Raw genomic sequence first — 17,693 nt, forward strand, 5'->3', positions numbered from 1 at the left:
ATGTTTCATAGGATTTAGTCTTTGTGACAGAGGTGTTGAGGAAGGTTTGTGAACATCCTTCCTTTCATGGGCCACTTCCTGATCATCCTGGATGGCTGATTGCAGATGGACTGGGTCCTGTTCGGTGCATAAATAATAGTCTGTAGCAAGCAGGAGGCCATTCCAACTGATCTCACCAAAGCTTGTAATAACCAGCTATTCTCTCAGCCATGCCTTCAAAGTGGCACAAGGATTACAGCACTGGCCTTGCGGGGCAAGCCCTTTTCCAGGCAGGAATCTTCTGCCTCTCCTGATTGTGGGATTAACACCCGACAGCCAGAGCTGGACTCACTGAGAGCTGAGGCACGGCATGCTCAGCATAGTGTGGGAGACAGAGGTGGCAAAGCTGGATACCAGCAGGGCTCTAGGCCAAGAAGCCTTGATCCACCAAACCTGGAAACCTGGGCCCCAAACTAAACCCAGAGAGAGGCAGGCAAAAGCCTCGGGAGCATCTGCACATTATGCGGCCCCAGGCTGGTTTTTGTCCTTTAGTTACTAGACTGAATAAGCTAAACCTCCTTGTGTCAGGAAGGACTCAGACCTAGCTCTAACTTGTCTCTCTGATTTCAGCTCTTACCTTGTAAATACTAAGGGTGCAAGTGGAGGTAGCTATTATATTGTTACCTGTTTGGAGGTCACCCAAGGAATTCCTCCTAAGACTGAATTGCTTCTACCGTTAATGCCACAGGCATGGAAGCCACTGATGGCCTTGGGTCAGGGTGTCCCAGGTCAAAAGCAGAAACAGCTTGCTGGATCTTACTGAAAAACAGCCCCCAAATTGTTGAGCTTTCCTGGGATTTCCCTTCACTCGCAACATGCAAGTTTGTCTAATAGATGTACAACTTGATTAAGTGCCAGTACATCACAGATGCAATTATATTTAAGAACAAGCTACTTCTTCTAATCTCTCTGCCATCGCTGATTAATTAGACACTTTGAACTATGCCCAACTGTTTGAAAGCTGTGAAAAATACAACCTGCATAGTTAAAATTTCTGCACAAGCCTATTTCCTCGTTTGTGCCTGTATTCTTTTTTTTAAAACCTTTTTAAAAACCATTCTTTAAACATAATATGTATTTATACATGTTTCCAAACACACAATCTGGCTATTTTTTTTTATCATGGTTAGAAATCCTTCCATGGTTGGCCAAGAAATACACTCACACAGTAAATGAAATAACAAAATACGTGAGAAGCCAATTGAATAATTGAGACTTACCTTCAGATTATTGTTCCGTTGGTCACACTTTCAAAATTTTCGTTTTCAATTTTTAAATCTTGCATGAATGCCTCAGGAAGATTTTTTTGCCATTGTTTTTAGGAGTATCTCTTTACTGAGGTTTTTTAAATATTTTTGTTCTTAACCAGGAGTGGGATGGGGGGCAGGGTGGTAACAGGGTCTAGAAACATTCTTATTTTACGACATATAATTATTAGCTATATATCTGGCACATGCTGTGCTAGTAATTTCTAGTCTTTTCTGTTATAGAGCTGTCTTTTAAAGTAAATGAGCACTGAAAGACCTATTATACACATGAAGAAACCCAGGGAGACTCTGAAATTGGCCCCGGGTGACTCACATGGTGGGGTATGCTAGATTGCAGGACCAGGACACCTGGACATGTGGAAGTAGATCAGTTAGAATATTTATGTATTTTTCTATCCCTGGGCTGTAACTTTCATCAACGGCACATTCATATTCATGCTGGGCCTTGAACTCCAAAGCCTGCTTAGCTAAATCCCCATGGTCCTCACTCCCTAGAAGCCACTATGGTTTGGACCATCTTTCCTTCCTTTGATTTAGCATTCCCAAAGGGGGACAAGTAACATTTCTTCCTACTTTTGAGGAAATACTTGAATTTGACCATACCTTTGTTTTATACACATATCCCTGCTGACTCCCTAATCTTCTTCCTGAATTCCAAACCGGATTTTGCCCTTTTCCGGAAAAGCCAGACTAAATCAAGATCTCCACCACTAGATCTGTCTCTCTTTATGGAGAATGAGGTAACTATCCACCCCTCTCTAAGCCAGATTGTTTGTGGTGGATGTGTAGAAAGTGGAACATAGTTGAAAAGCTTTAGGTAATTGTGCAATCCTGAATTTTATTGACTTTTCCCCTCGCCCTCCTAGGTAACAGCTTGCCTGATTGCTGTGGCTAAAACAGACCATGAAGTTCAAGTGCGCAGAGCTGCCATCCACGTGATTGTGCTGCTGTTTCGGGGCCTCAGCCAGAAAGCTACTGAGGTAAGTCAGTTTCTCACCATATGCAGTTTCCGTACCTTTTTGGTTTTTTTCCTGCTCATCAATCTCACCACGGGAGACCTCAGACCTTATCCCCAGAATAAAATCAGCCGAGATTTTATTCTGTAGTAGGAAAGTTATATTGCTTGCATCTTTAATAGGAGTCCCTATTTCTTCTGAAATAGTAGGCAAACCACACCCTACTGCTGGAGGAGAACCAGAGCATAAGTCTGTAGATCGAGACTCTGAGTCCTGGTGTTCTTCTCAGAGGGGCAGACTCCAGGTGAACGAACAGGAACGCACTAAGCCTGCCCCTGGAGCCTGATCTTTAGTGACTTGTCTCCCTGACTCCTTTCACTGTTCATACCAAATTACTAAAGGATCTCATTTAAAAATGTTTCCTTTTTAGCTGTGAATTCAATCCACAAGATTTTAGTTGCTACATAAATTAAACATTTTTCCTTCTCCAAGTGGATTTGGTTGGATTTCTCCCTAGTGTGTGGCCAATACGGGAAGAAAGTATATATATCCATATGTGTGCTAAGAATGAGTGACCTCTAAATTAATTTGCCTCTTGATTTTAATGGAAACCCATTCCCAGATGAGTTTATGGAGAGAGTTTACATTAATAATTCACTTCCTGCTGTCCACAATGCTCACTGGTGGCTGGCACATCAGTATTTAACTGTCAGTGAAGCCATTAGAAGAGTGGTTGTTTTGTCAGACCCACAGGCTTTATTCATGATAGAATGTTGCCACATGAAGTTCTTGACACCATTTTTTTATGCAAGCATGAACTCATCAGTTGTCCCCTAGTTATTATCTAGGGTCTTGATGGTGGTGGGGAACACAAAGATCATAACTCAATAATGCAGATTAATTAAATAAATTGCTATCGGCTACAAACTGCCCTTGATGAGAGTCTGCTGTACAAGCAGGAGTTAAGAAAGTATTTTTCACCCATCCTTAAGATCTACAAAACCCTTGACAAATACACCATTGATATGTAAGTTGTTAACAAGAGTGGAAACTGGGTGAGAAGTATACAGGAATTCTCTGTGCTGTCTGTAAGTCTAAAATTATTTCAAAATAAAATTGTAGTTTAAAATGTGAATTACATGGGGCGCCTGGGTGGCGCAGTCGGTTAAGCGTCCGACTTCAGCCAGGTCACGATCTCGCGGTCCGTGAGTTCGAGCCCCGCGTCGGGCTCTGGGCTGATGGCTCAGAGCCTGGAGCCTGTTTCCGGTTCTGTGTCTCCCTCTCTCTCTGCCCCTCCCCCATTCGTGCTCTGTCTCTCTGTCCCAAAAATAAATAAACGTTGAAAAAAAAAATTTTTTTTTTAAAAAATAAAAAAAAAATAAAATGTGAATTACAACACTATTGAAATAGGTCCATACAACTGTGTGAGTGGGCCGTGGCAACCAGCACATCTGGGTACTTACCACTACTCACTGCTTGTCTTGGCCGGCGCTGCCCTTGCAGGCTGTGTGCTGTGCCTGGCTGCCGCCTGGCCCTGCCATGCCGCGGGCGCCGTGGCACCGGGTGCTCCAAACTGCTGTGCCGGGCAGCAGGGGATAAGACGCAGCCATGGTGCACCGAGACCACCTCCACACAATGAAGGAGTGGTGGGTTCAGGTGGGGTGACTAGCCGTGCCCCTGTTTGTGGCCTATCTGTGTTTCCCGGCACTCCAGCTGTCTCCTGCTCTTCACTCGTGGAAGTCGTCAGGCAGATTTTTCACCTACGAGAGACTGCACATCTTCTACCAGGACTCTGTGGGTGTGGTTGGAAATCCTGAGATAGTTGTGCTTTTACCTAGGTTTCCAACTTCCAGCTGTGATTAGTACAAGATTTGGGAAGGTCTGACCGTGAGGGTTTTTTTTTTGTTTTTTTTTTTTTTAATTTTTTTTTTTTCAACGTTTATTTATTTTTGGGACAGAGAGAGACAGAGCATGAACGGGGGAGGGGCAGAGAGAGAGGGAGACACAGAATCGGAAACAGGCTCCAGGCTCTGAGCCATCAGCCCAGAGCCTGACGCGGGGCTCGAACTCACGGACCGCGAGATCGTGACCTGGCTGAAGTCGGACGCTTAACCGACTGCGCCACCCAGGCGCCCCTGACCGTGAGGTTTTAACGAGTGATTGCGCTGGGTTTCTTGGTCTTTGGTTGCAGTGACAAACAAGACCACATCACTGTTCCATATTTGAGCAGGCCAGCATCATAGAGGCATTTTTGTGGCATCTGGGGCTCCAGAACCATAGGATCAACCTTTTGTCTCATGATTACAGAGGTATCGTTGCTCAGAAGGTGCTCTATAGGTTCGAGCAGAAATGATCTCGTCAGCTTACCGTGAGGAGTCTCTATCTGTCAAATGGAGGTATATTTCCTGAGATTCACCGTCCTCTCTTCCAAAAGCAGCTCAAGAATGGAGGCATGCTGGGGCACCTGGGTGGCTCAGTTGGTTAAGCGTCCGACCTCGGCTCAGGTCACGATCTTGTGGTTTGTGGCTTCGAGCTCTGCGTCAGACTCTGTGCTGACAGCTCAGAGCCTGGAGCCTGCCTCGGATTCTATGTCTCCCTTTCTCTGCTTCTCCTATGCTCGCTCTCTATCTCTGTCTCTGTCTCTGTCTCTCTCTCTCAAAAATAAATAAACATTAAAAAAATGTTTTTAAATGGAGGCATGCTGTCACCCATCCTCACACGATTGACGCAGATTTCTTTGTATTCTCTCGAGGTCTCACCCCAGTCTATGGGCCGTACATCAAATGCTCTGGGAGTGAGCTGTGGGACATGTGGGCAGGGATACGCAACAATGACGAGAACTTAGTTATCAATAGTCTCTTGCGGTACATCATCCAGAGAAAGAAGTTTAGAACATGCTGGGTGGGAGCTCTTGCTTCTGTGACTATTCCCACTCATTTTATCGGTGGGCCATAGGATCCCACGAACCTCTATGCAGAGTTTTTGGAGCTGTGCAGGAAAACATTCCCATGGTCCACAGTGTCAATTCTAGCCACTCTCCACAGCTGGAGGACTCCATGGACTTCTTGAATGCATATATGGGCTTTATCAATTCCACTCCTTCTGAGCTAGAAGGAGTATCTTCCCTGTGTTACCTCCTCTACTCCCTTATCTGTTGTGTATTCCATTTAGGAAAAAATGTACAAAAGAGATCCTGACCACCGAACACCATTCTCTCACAGAAGTCCACCTGACTCACATTGGTGATCAACATGTAGTTAAAAGCCTAGAGAAGCTCCGGCTAAGGATGACCCAACAGTCACCCTCCCCCATCCTTCGAATATCTGAGCGAGTATATGACTTGCCATTGTCTTTGTGCTCTCAGGAAATTCTGGTGGGCACTACTGCTCACTGATACAGAGAGACAGTCTTAAAAGTCTTTTTTTTTAATTTTTTAAAAATTTTTTTATTTATTTTTGGGACAGAGAGAGACTGAGCATGAGCAGGGGAGGGGCAGAGAGAGGGGGAGACACACAGAATCTGAAGTGGGCCCCAGGCTCTGAGCTGTCAGCACAGAGCCCGACGCGGGGCTCGAACTCACGGAGTGTGAGATCATAACCTGAGCTGAAGTCGGACGCTTAACTGACTGAGCCACCCAGGCGCCCCTTAAAAGTCTTTGTTTTAATTAATTAATTAATTAATTTATTTATTTATTTATTTATTTTTAAATATATGAAATTTATTGTCAAATTGATTTCCATACAACACCCAGTGCTCATCCCAAAAGATGCCCTCTTCGATACCCATCACCCACCCTCCTCTCCCTTCTACCCCCCATCAGCCTTCAGTTTGTTCTCAGTTTTTAAGAGTCTCTTATGCTTTGTCTCTCTCCCACTCTAACCTCTCTTTTTTTTTTTTTTCCTTCCCCTCCCCCATGGGTACCTGTTAAGTTTCTCAGGATCCACATAAGAGTGAAAACATATGGTATCTGTCTTTCTCTGTATGGGTTATTTCTTAAAAGTCTTTTTAATATTTCTATGGACTTTTATGAAATATTTAGAAATGCTAATTTCTGGCCCATCCTTGATTGGAATCCTTTGGTAAAAAATGAGGAGAGGGTGCACCTCACCTGTACTTGAATGGCTGTAGGGGCACATGCTTTTTATTTATATTTATATTTTTATTTTTATTTTTATTTGAGAGAGTGCAAGTTGGGGAGAGGGGCAGAGGGAGAGAGAAAGAATCTTAAGCAGGCTCCATGCTCCGTGTGGAGCCCAGTGCAGGGCTCGATGCAGGTCTTGATCTCAAGACCCTGGGATCATGACCTGAGCCGAAACCAAGAGTCAGCTCAAGCAAAGGAGCCACCCAGGCGCCCCAGGGCACGTGCTTTTTAAACTTCTTTAAGCAACACAGCTTAGTGAGAGTGAGTCTCCCTTGTCATAACTTTGGATTTCGTTTCATCAGCTACTTTTAATTATAGACATTTTGTTAAAATAGGTTTTGGTTTGAATAATGCAGTATTCTAAGTATACTTTAAGACTATGATTTGCCTGCATGTATTACATGTATTTTATAAGATACTAAACCAGAAGATACTCTGACAGAGTAGTGAACCTTATTACATAGGTTTAATTTCTGAATAAATTGAATTAAATCCAAACTATTTGCAGAATTTCCTGAAATCACAGGATATTAAGAACCAGTAGCATCTGTGCCAGAGATTTACTGTTATTAGCCAATTCCAACAGCAAATAACAGCCTGATTCTTCATCCCTCAGTGCTCAGAAGCATGTCCCTCCTGAGCTGGAGGGGAGGGAATCGTTGTATTGTCTGAGTTACCTTGCTGAATGTACATGGATTCCTTTTATGACGATTGCTTGCCTTCTCATTGGTTGTCCCAGAGAGGCCTCCTCGTGGAGCTTAGTAATTCCTGTACTTTATAGACAGGAAAGTTCCAGAAACATTAAGAACAAATACTGAAAGGCCTATGAGCAAATGGTGCTGAATTTTTTTTTTTTAAGCCACAGTTTCAATTGTTTTAGTCAAAACAGGATTAAGTGATTATTTTAAATTCTTTTTTTTTATTAACAACAGGTATAACAACTGAAACTGAGTGTTTATTTTCTATTAATAAAAACGGATTTTTACAAAAGTAGCAAAAAAGAAAACCTCTACAAGTGCATACACACCCTGAGTGAGTGAGGGGAGAAAGAGAGAGAGAGAGAGAGAGAGAGAGAGACTCTGTGTGTGTGTGTGTGTGTGTGTGTGTGTGTGTCTGGTTAGTAAAGTGAGAGAAGAAATAGAAAGCCTACCCAGATTTCTCAGATCTGTGTGTAGGCAATGAAAGCAACACTCCTGGTCTCACCGGTGCTAACATAATTTGTGGCTGTGGAAGATGATTGTCACCTTCAAAAACCCATGTGAATGGAAAACCTCTCTCCTGTTCTCTATTCTGCACTCACAGAAATTTATAAATTGTGCTCACCCAGTGACTAAAGGAAAGGAAATGGGATGAGATGAATGTATGATTCCTCTTCCTGGTGCATCCTTAAGACCAGGTGTGTTAAATCTTGTAATCGTGGGTGTGATTATAATCAGGGGCACTTTAATGAGAAACGGAGATAACCACAAAGCTTTCAATCTAGGACTTATCTTTTCTGCTGTTTGCCCCCAGGAACAGCTGAAATGAAAGTGCCACTTTGTTGATGAAGTGTTGTGTGTGTGTGTGTGTGTGTGTGTGTGTGTGTGTGTGTGTGCGCGCGCGCGCGCGCGCGCATGTTTCCCTTCTAATCACTATTTTTCAAGTTATAGAATGCCAAAGATAATTCCAGGGTTCAGTGAATTTTCTCTTGCTGCTAGATGTGCCTGCTAAGGACCTCTGTGGTTCTGGCAGCTCAGAAAGGAGGCAGGAAATCCAGGAAGAGGTGGATGTTCAGAAGATCAGAAGACAGATTGGGATCAGAGAGGAAGACCTCACTACCCCCACTCAAGAGGTAGCTTTTACCTCTTTCTCATTCAAAAGTAGCCAGAACATGGGGGCCTGGGTGGCTCAGTTGGTTAAACGTCCGACTTTGACTCAGGTCATGATTACATAGTTCATGAGTTCGAGCCCGGCATCGGGCTCTGTGCTGACAGCTCAGAGCCTGGAGCCTGCTTTGGATCCTGTGTCTCCCTCTCTCTCTGCCCCTTCCCGCTTGTGTTTCTCTCCTCTCTCTCTCTCTTCCTCAAAAGTGAATAAACGTTAAAAAAAAAAAAAAAGTAGCCAGAATTTTGTGCAGTCAATATAATATCCACATTGGAGGGAGATATTACATACATTTTCTTATTGAAAAACTTACTTTCTCTGCTTAGCCTTATTTTGGCCTTATGGCCATGTGTGTTAACTGTTAATTTATTCCCATTGTAGCCTGAAGCCTAGGAGAGGCCAGAAGGAACTCCCATTTAACCGATTCTACCTTACCCTTGCTAGAAGTTAAATTCACTAGGGATGTTCAGAGGAGGAGGTAAGTTTAGATATGTGCCTTCTGTTGGCTTCAGGGTTCAGAACAGCCTTCCTCCACGTGTGGAGGGTAAGCTGAGGAACAGAATGAAAAAATTGTGCCTAACTATCCAGGCCTTCCCAGATCTTTGCACAGTGACTTGTTTAAGTATTGTAAATGTTTAGAACATCCATTTTCATAAATTCATTCCAAAGACAATAATGAATAATTGGGGTAGTAATGGCTGAGTAATAGCCGACAAGACTGGCCCTCCTTCAGATAGCAACTAATATAGTAAGCAGCTACCTTGAGACACTGGAGAGCAGTCACATGCAGGCAGATTCTTATGGGGAGTCCATGCTCACAGGACAGGCATTGTATGGAGTAAGTTTCCGTTTTCTTGGCTTTTAACTTAGGAAAAAGTCTATCTGGGAGCAAATGCAATGCAGGAGGGGCACTGGTAGAGATACCACAGTCTTTCTAGCCTGGAGAACCAGGACGTTGATCTGGGGAACCGCAGTTTCAGGACAGAGAGGGGAAATTCTGGGATGGATAGATCCTGAGAAAGGATTCCCAAATTCTGTCTGCCTGAATCTCTTCCCGAACCTTTGACCAAGCAAGATACAGGCTTGCTTTAAAAAATAAGGGGGAGGTGCCTGGGTGCTCAGTCGGTTAAACATCCATCTCTTGATTTTGGCTCAGGTCATGATCTCATGGTTCGTGAGATCGAGCCCCATGTTGGGCTCTGTGCTGATGGTGCAGATCCTGCTTGGGGTTCTGTCTCCCTCTCTCTGTCTGCCCCTCCTCTGCTTGCACTCTGTCTCCCTCAAAAATAAACAAAACATTTAAAAACAATTAAATAAAAATAAAGATAAGTGATCTGGAATGACCAGAGGCTCTCAGAAACCTAAACTTATATTTCCTCTAGGAGCAATGTTTCAGTCTCCATTAATTCATTGTTCATGGCAACTTTGCAGAACATAACTACCATGAATAACGAGAACTGGCTGTATATAATAGGGAAAAAAATTGATGATCTTAGAAAAAAAGAATGAGTACTTTGGGACTGACTGTAGTTCTAGATTTATTGAGAGAACTACTACAGTCCTCTACACAGAAAGCAGACTTCCAAGAACTATCAGGTACTTGAGAATTTTGCATATGGGTTTACAGTGACTATAAATTTGGCAACATTTTATATTGAAACTTTCTCCCTTGCATTTTTTGTTTTTAATATTTATTTATTTATTTTGAGAGAGAGAGAGAAAGCATGTGTGAGCAGGGAAAGAGGCAGAGAGAGAGAATCCCAGGCAGGCTCCGCATTATCAACACAGAGCCCGACGCGGGGCTCTGTCTCCCAATCCATAAGATCGTGACCTGAGCCGAAATCAAGAGTCAGACACTCAACTAACTGAGCCACACAGGTGCTCCATTCTCCCTTGCTTTTTAATATTAAAAGGTATTTCCTGGAGCATAGCTTTTCTTCCTTCTAATCACTAATTTTAGGTGACAAAAACCTAATCTATATTCTGTCTAGTAGGAGATAAGTAGTAGGCTTTTAGAATTCATTCCTTCAAGATGATAAACAAATCTTCTTCTTCTTCTTCTTCTTCTTCTTCTTCTTCTTCTTCTTCTATTTCTTCTTCTTCTTCTTCTTTTTAAGTAATCTCTGTATCCAACATGGGGCTCAAACTCACAATCCCAAGATCAAGAGTCACATGCTCTTCCATCTGAACCACCCAGGTGCCCCAAGATGATAAACGAGTCTTAACACCAGGTCCTGTCTTTAAAAATAAGCAAACCCTGGAAACATCTTCTGGAGGAAGAGTTTGGGATTAATTATTAACTGATGGCTGAGGCAGGTTCTGAGCCAAACCCAGGTCTCCACCCAGGAATGATTTTTAATTCCTTCTTTGAATCCAGAGTTGGACTCGGATGACAGAAACCTCTTCCTGATAACATAATGAGCAGTGGCTTCATGAACATTTGTGCAGTCAGAGGTTACTCTCCTACTTCACTGTCCAGAGAAAGCAAACCCTGGCTTAAAAAAAAAAAAAAAATGGCTCACGTATGATGTGATGCTTTTCTGGTTACAGCAGTTACCCATGGTCCATCTAAAAGACTGAGTGCGTGCATCCTGGGTTCACCTTGTTTCCTGTCTGTCCAGACCAAGAACTGGGACCCGAGGAGGGTAGGACACTTAATCTCTGACACGGCACAAATGGCAAGTTATAAGTAAATGGGCAAGCTGAATGGAAACTTTCCTTCCTTTTATTGGTTTTGTTCTATCCTGAAAGTTATTTTGGCAACATTTGGTGTGGTTTTGGTGCTATGTGTACAGTAAACGGGCCCAGTTCCTTCCCAGAGCCAGTTTCACACATTGCTCCTTTTAACAGATCGAAGGCTCTGTGTGAAGAGTAAATGAAAAGAACATTTATGTAAACATGACTGTGATCCAGGTAATAATTATTCCCCTGTAAACTTTGAAAAAGTGCTTGGGAGAGAGTGCCCTTCCAGGACTGAAATTAAAGAGATTCTTCCCTTCCTGGGAGCACAGGGCTATAGCCAGTTGATCAAGGCAGCAGTTCTGCTGATCATCTGCCAATGGCCAGGGCTTGGTGTTTACAGTATTGATATTCTTCATTAAAGACATTTAATAAGAACTCAGCATTTGTTAGCGGCGCCTGGGTGGCTCAGTCGGTTAAGCGTCCAACTCTTGGTTTTGGCTCAGGTCATGATCTCATGGTTCATGAGTTCGAGTCCCACATCGGGCTTGGTGCTGACAGTGCGGAGCCTGCTTGGGATTCTCTCTCTCCCTCTCTCTCTCTCAAAATAAATAAATAAGCTTAAAGAAGATTTAAGGAATTCAGCATTTGTTGGACAACGTTTACAATGTCAAAAGAGACGGTGGCTTAGAGGGGCTTTCAAATAAGTCATAGGTTTATAAATGGTCTCTTCCCCCCAAACACTTCCTTCTTTTCTCTCAGACAATATAGTTGCTGCCCCTCATTTCATTCTTAGAAGACGGGATCCTCTCGGGCTCCACAGTGGTTTCCTGGGTCTGCCTAACAAAGTGCCACTGACAACAGAACTTTGCTGTCTCGTAGTTTTGGAGACCTAGAGGTCCAAAATCAAAGTGTTGACAGGGCCGTGCGCCCTCTGAAACCTGTAGGAAAGTTCTTCCTTCCTTCTCGCTTCCGGTGCTTTGCAGGCAGGCTTTGGCATTTATTGGCTTGCAAACACATCGCTCCAGTCTCTGCCTTTGTTGTCACATGTATTCTCCTTGTGTGTCTCTGTCTTCACGTGGCTTCCTTCTTCTCAGGACACCAGTGCTGGATTAGGGCCCCCCTACTCTACTATGACCTTAACTAGTCACATCAGAACAACCATTTCCAAATAAGGTCACATTCTGAGGTACTGGGGGTTAGGACCTCATGGTATCTTTTTTGGGGGGAACACACGTTTCAACCCATAATTCCATAATGCTCTCTCTTTTGTGCTTATGCTTCTCCACCTCTTCCTTACTGCCACATCTTAAGAAGCCTGTTCTGGGGGGTGCCTGGGTGTCTCAGTCCGTTAAGTAGCCGATTCTTGATCTCAGCTCGGGTCATGATCTCATGGTTTGTAAGTTCAAGCCCCACGTTGGGCTCTGAGCTGACAGTGCAGACCCTGCTTGAGATTCTCTCTCCCTCTCTCTGCCCCTTCTCCACTTGTTCTCTCTCTCTCTCTCTCAAAATAAATAAATAATTTTTTTTTTTTTTTAAAAGAAGCCTGTTCTGTGTAGGGTATCTCTTCTTTGTCACACTCTTACTTTTTTTTTTTTTTCTGCTTTAAGGGCCTGTACCACATACTGTACCCTCAGGAAGACCAGAGAAGCAGTGTTTGTGACATGCTTACCTTGAAAGAACTTAATTCTGACACTTGACTAGAAAGAATAAGGAGGAGCATAGAATAATTTTTTGGACTGTTGGCCTTGGTGCAAATCTTTTAACCCCCCTGAGCCTCATTTGCACATCCGTCCCATCCCCCTGACACAGATGTGGCAAGAATTAGAAGGGATAACTTGGCAAATGCTTCACACTGTGAAGCGTTGCAAATATGAAAGATGACAGTGATGATGACTACGACTCATCTCGGGTGGTGGCAGTATTGTCATTGCTATTACTACCCCCACCGCCACCACCACGGCCACTACTACTATGTCATCCTTAGATTTGCTGGGGTTTTGAACAATATTTTTAAATCTACCAAAGGTAATTTCATATTTGTTCTGAATGAATAGGCAATTATTTCCTGGCTGGAACTTTTAGAACCTTACACTTTGTCACGCCAGGCTCACACCATCGGTCATCTCAGACTTGGGAAAGATAGACTTTATTATGTGGAATCCAGCCTTCTAACTCTGTGCAAGGATCTCATGATTGCATATGCCACCTCGTTCTTCCTCATAGACAACGACTCGACTGGAAAAGTATAAGAACCTAGATGCTTTGGGGGCACTTGGGTGGCTCAGTTGGTTAAGCATCTGATTCTGGATTTCAGCTCAGGTCACGATCTCACAGTTCGTGAGTCCAAGCCCCACGTCAGGCTCTGCGCTGACAGTGAGAAGTCTGCTTGTGATTCTCTTTCTCTGCCCCTCCCCTGCTCATATCCTCTCTCTCTCTCTCAAAATAAATAAATAAAACTTAAAAGGGGGGGGGGGGGCGCCTGGGTGGCTCAGTCGGTTGAGCGTCTGACCTGGGCTCAGGTCATGATCTCACGGTTCATGAGTTTGAGCCCTACATCAGGCTCTGTGTTGACAGCTTGGAGCCTGGAGCCTGCTTCGGATTCTGTGTCTCTCTGCTCCTTCCCTGCTTGCACTTTGTCTCTCCGTCAAAAATAAATAAACATCAAAGAGAGAGAGAGAGAGAGCCTACATGCTCTGCAGTTACTGAACAAAGGACTTAATATATGTCCAGACATGATTTGACCTCCAACACTGTCATTCTCTCCCTTTCTTCTGTATCACTATGAGGCAGTGGTTATAGCACCACAAAATAATAATAATGTTGTCTGCTTTCATAAAGCAGACACTGAGCTAGGTGCATTATTGGACTATCTCAGTTGATTCTCTCAGGAGCACTGAGGGGTAGGTGTCCCCATTTTACAAATGACTAAAGGAAGACCCTCAGAGATTAACCTGTACTCTACCTGGCTTTTCTGTTCCCTAACTTTATTTTTGAGAGACAGCATGAGCAGGAGAGGTACAGAGAGAGAGGGGGACAGAGAATCCAAAGCTGGCTCTGTGCTCACAGCAAAGAGCCCAACGTGGGGCTCAAACTCACGAACCGTGACATCATTATCTAAGCTGAAGTCATACTCTCAACCAACTGAGCCACCCATGTGCCTCTGGGCCACTGACTTTTTAAAGAAAGAGTAAATAGGGGAGCCTGGCTGGCTTGGTCAGGAGAGCATGCGACTCTTGATCTCACAGACATGAGTTCAAGCCCCACAATGGGTGTAGAGTTTACTTAAAAATAAATAGAATAGAGTAAAATAAAATAAAATAAAAGCAAATAAAGATTATTTTAAAGCAAATAAGTACACCAGTAGTTGATGAAAGTATCCACTAAGCAATCACCAGTTTCTTTGCCATGGTGAGAATATTTAAAGTAACATTTTAGTTAATCAAGACTTGTACCAAGTTCCATTTCCTATTCAGCCATCTACGTTTTCTGTAAATAGCAAAGTTCTCATCACTTCTGTGTGGCAAGGGGTTGCCAGAAAAACTATGGTGATTTTTTACACCTGTTATGTATGTTTAGAAGCTTGTCTTATTCTGTTAAAGCCCAATATAATTTTCTATCTTTTCCTTTCTAAGACCCAGTCAGACCAGAAGCACAACTTCTCAAATGTTCGTTCCCACACAGTAACAATCAAATGTTTAGTCATTAACTAAAGAATGCCTGTTTTTCCAAGGATCTCTACCATCTGTCAAATACAAGATTTGTATATGGGATAGTAATTCAGATATCATACCCTTACATCACTGAGTTAAAGAGGGTTTATAGCTAGAAAACCCTGGATAGTATCCGGGGCATTTTTCAGGGGCGTATTTGTCCCAGGATCTGAGCCAGCGTCTGAGAGAGGAGGGCTAGAAGGTGCCAGGCGAGGAGTGTGCCAGGCTGGAGTCAGAGCCAACCTAAGGGAAGTTGAATGGGAGAAAGGCAAGGCCAGGTCCAGGCAGATGAAGACACTCCCACCAGGCCACGGCTGCTGATCTAAAGGGAGGTAAACGAGTGCTGTGTTCATTGATAGCGTAATAGCCCCATTCCCCCTTGCCTCGTATTTTGTTTAATCTCATTTAATCTTAAATGGAGGTATAACTCGTATCTATAAAATTCACCTTTTTAAAGTGTGCATTTCAAGGTTTTTAGTGTTTTATAAAATTGTTCCAACACCACCACCATCTAATTCCAGGGCATTTTCATTACCCCCCAAAAGAAGCCTTGTAGCCAAGAGCAGTCATTACCCGCCATTTCCCCGCTTGTCCCCAGCTCCTGGCCACCACCAGTCTACCTATTGTCTATGGATTTGCCTTTTCTAGACATTTCATATCAAAGGAATCACATAATATATGGCCTTTTGTATCTGGCTCTTTTCACTTAGCATAATGCAGTCAAGGTTCATCTTGTATTGTAGCCTACATTGGGATTTCATAACCTTTTATGGATGAATAATATCCCATTGTATGAATATACCATGTTTGTTTATCCATTCATCCGTTGATGGACATTTGGGTTATTTCCACTATTTGGCTATTTTAAATAATGTTGCTGTGAACATTTGTGTGCACACTTTCATGCAAACATATGCTTTCATTCTCATGAGTATATGCCTAGGAGTGGAATTGCTGGGTCATATGGTATCTCTGCATTTAGCTTTTTCAGGAGCTGCCAGACTATTTTCCAGCTGCATCATCTCCCATTCTCAGCAGCAATGTCTGAGGGTCCAAATCCTCCACAGTCTGATTAACACTTGTTACTGTCTTATCATTTGCTAGGATTATCGCCACCCTAGTGAGTGTGAGGTGGTATAGTTTAAATTTGCATTTCCCTGGTGGCTAAAGATGTTGAGCATTGTTTCATGAATTTATTAGCCATTTGGATATCTGCTTTGGAGAAATGTCTATTCAGAATCTTTGCCCATTTTTAAAATTGGGTTACTTGTCTTTTTATTGTTAGTGTGTTTGTTTTTATTTTTTTTATTTTTTACTTTTTTTAACGTTTTATTTATTTTTGAGACAGAGAGAGACAGAACATGAACAGTGGAGGGTCAGCGAGAGGGAGACACAGAATCTGAAACAGGCTCCAGGCTCCGAGCTGTCAGCACAGTGCCCAATGCAGGGCTTGAACTCACTGACCGTGAGATCATGACCTGAGCCGAAGTCAGCTGCTTAACCGACTGAGCCACTCAGGCGCCCCATATGTGTGTTTGTTTTTTAATTGGGATTTTCATATCTAAAAATGTCATTCATAGTTTTTTACAAAGCTTAAATCAAAGATCCATAGTCCCATTCTCCCTTTTACCCTCCATTCTCTCTTCCCATTAGCAACTGTTTTCAACTTGATTAGCTGTTTAAGTGTTTACTTCCATATTTCTTTTTTTAAATATTTATTTTTGAGAGAGAGAGAGAATGAGTGGGGAGGGACAGAGAGAGATGGAGACACAGAATCTGAAGCAGGCTCCAGGCTCCAAGCTGTCAGCACAGAGCTCAACGTGGGGCTTGAACTCATGAGCCATGAGATCATGACCTGAGCCAAAGTTGGATGCTTAACTGACTGAGCCACCTACGCACCCTAACTTCCATATTTCTTTATTTTTATTTTTTTATTTTTTTATTTCTAGAGAGTGTCTGCAAGTCAGGGGAGAGGGACAGAGAGCGAGAGCGAGAGAGAGAGAGAGAGAGAGAGAGAGAGAGAGAGAGACGTTTAAGCAGGCTCCACTTGCAGTGCAAAGCCTGACGCGGGGCTCAATACCACGACCTGAGCTGAAATCAAGAGTCGGATACTCAAAACTAGGGGCACCTGGGTGGCTCAGTCAGTTAGGCATCCAACTTTGACTCAAGTCATGATCTCACTGCTCATGAGTTCGAGCCCCACGTTGGGCTCTGTGCTGACAGCTCAGAGCCTGGAGCCTACTTTGGATTCTGTGTCTGCCTCTTTCTCTGCCCCTCTCTCACTCACGCTCTGTCTCTCTCACTCTTTCACAAAAGTAAACATTAAAAAAAATTTTTTTTTTAAGTCAGATGCTCAACTGACTGAGCCACCCAGGTGCCCCTACTTCCTTCCATATTTCTAAGTAGCATGCTTACATTGCTATTTCTTGATTTTTCAACACACTTTTTGACTTCCTGCTAGATCTAATATGTACAAGTGGGACTTCGTCAGTGATTATGTTCCTAAGGTCCAGAAGACTGGCCTGCAGTGAGAATCAATGAAGCAGCATAGTGGCTTAGACTTAGAATGTAGATTCTAGAGCTAGAATGTCTAGGATTGAATCCTAGCTTTACAACTTACTGGCAGTGAGACCCTGCACAAGTTAGTTAACCTCTCTGTGCCTCGATTTCCTCATCTGTAAAAATGAGGATAATCATAGTACATAGGGTTGTTTTTTAAAATTAAATGACCAGGGGGTGCCTGGGTAGCTCAGTCGGTTAAGTATCTGACTTTGGCTCAGGTCATGATCTCACTGTTCATGAGTTCAAGCCCTGCATCGGGCTCTGTGCTGACAGCTCAGAGCCTAAAGCCTGCTTCTGATTCTGTGTCTCCCTCTCTCTCTCTCTCTCTGCCCCTTCCCAGCTTGAGTTCTCTTTCTCTCTCTGTCTCTCAAAAATAAACATTTAAAAAATTTTTAAGATTTTTTAATTAAGTGACCTTATGTATATAAAGCATTTAGAACGTATAGGTTCTAAAAGCTCAATATGTATTAGT

General features: G+C 43.2%; 1 protein-coding gene and 1 pseudogene across 1 annotated transcript in view; both read left to right on the forward strand.

Annotated features, from left to right (window-relative positions):
• Window positions 1-17,693, forward strand: part of TANGO6 (transport and golgi organization 6 homolog) — a 194,872-nt gene that overhangs the window by 155,622 nt on the left and 21,557 nt on the right. Inside the window, exon 17 of the mRNA XM_047078653.1 lies at window positions 2,174-2,287. Coding sequence (XP_046934609.1) covers window positions 2,174-2,287 — 114 coding nt within the window. The remainder of the gene's footprint in view (window positions 1-2,173; window positions 2,288-17,693) is intronic.
• The window catches only part of LOC124511646 (mesoderm-specific transcript homolog protein-like), a 29,511-nt pseudogene continuing 15,689 nt past the window's right edge, over window positions 3,872-17,693 (forward strand).

The sequence above is a fragment of the Lynx rufus genome, unplaced genomic scaffold, assembly GCF_022079265.1.
Source record: "Lynx rufus isolate CCGP_SWC_20201006 ecotype Redwood Valley unplaced genomic scaffold, mLynRuf1.p SCAF_16, whole genome shotgun sequence".
NCBI lineage: Eukaryota > Metazoa > Chordata > Mammalia > Carnivora > Felidae > Lynx > Lynx rufus.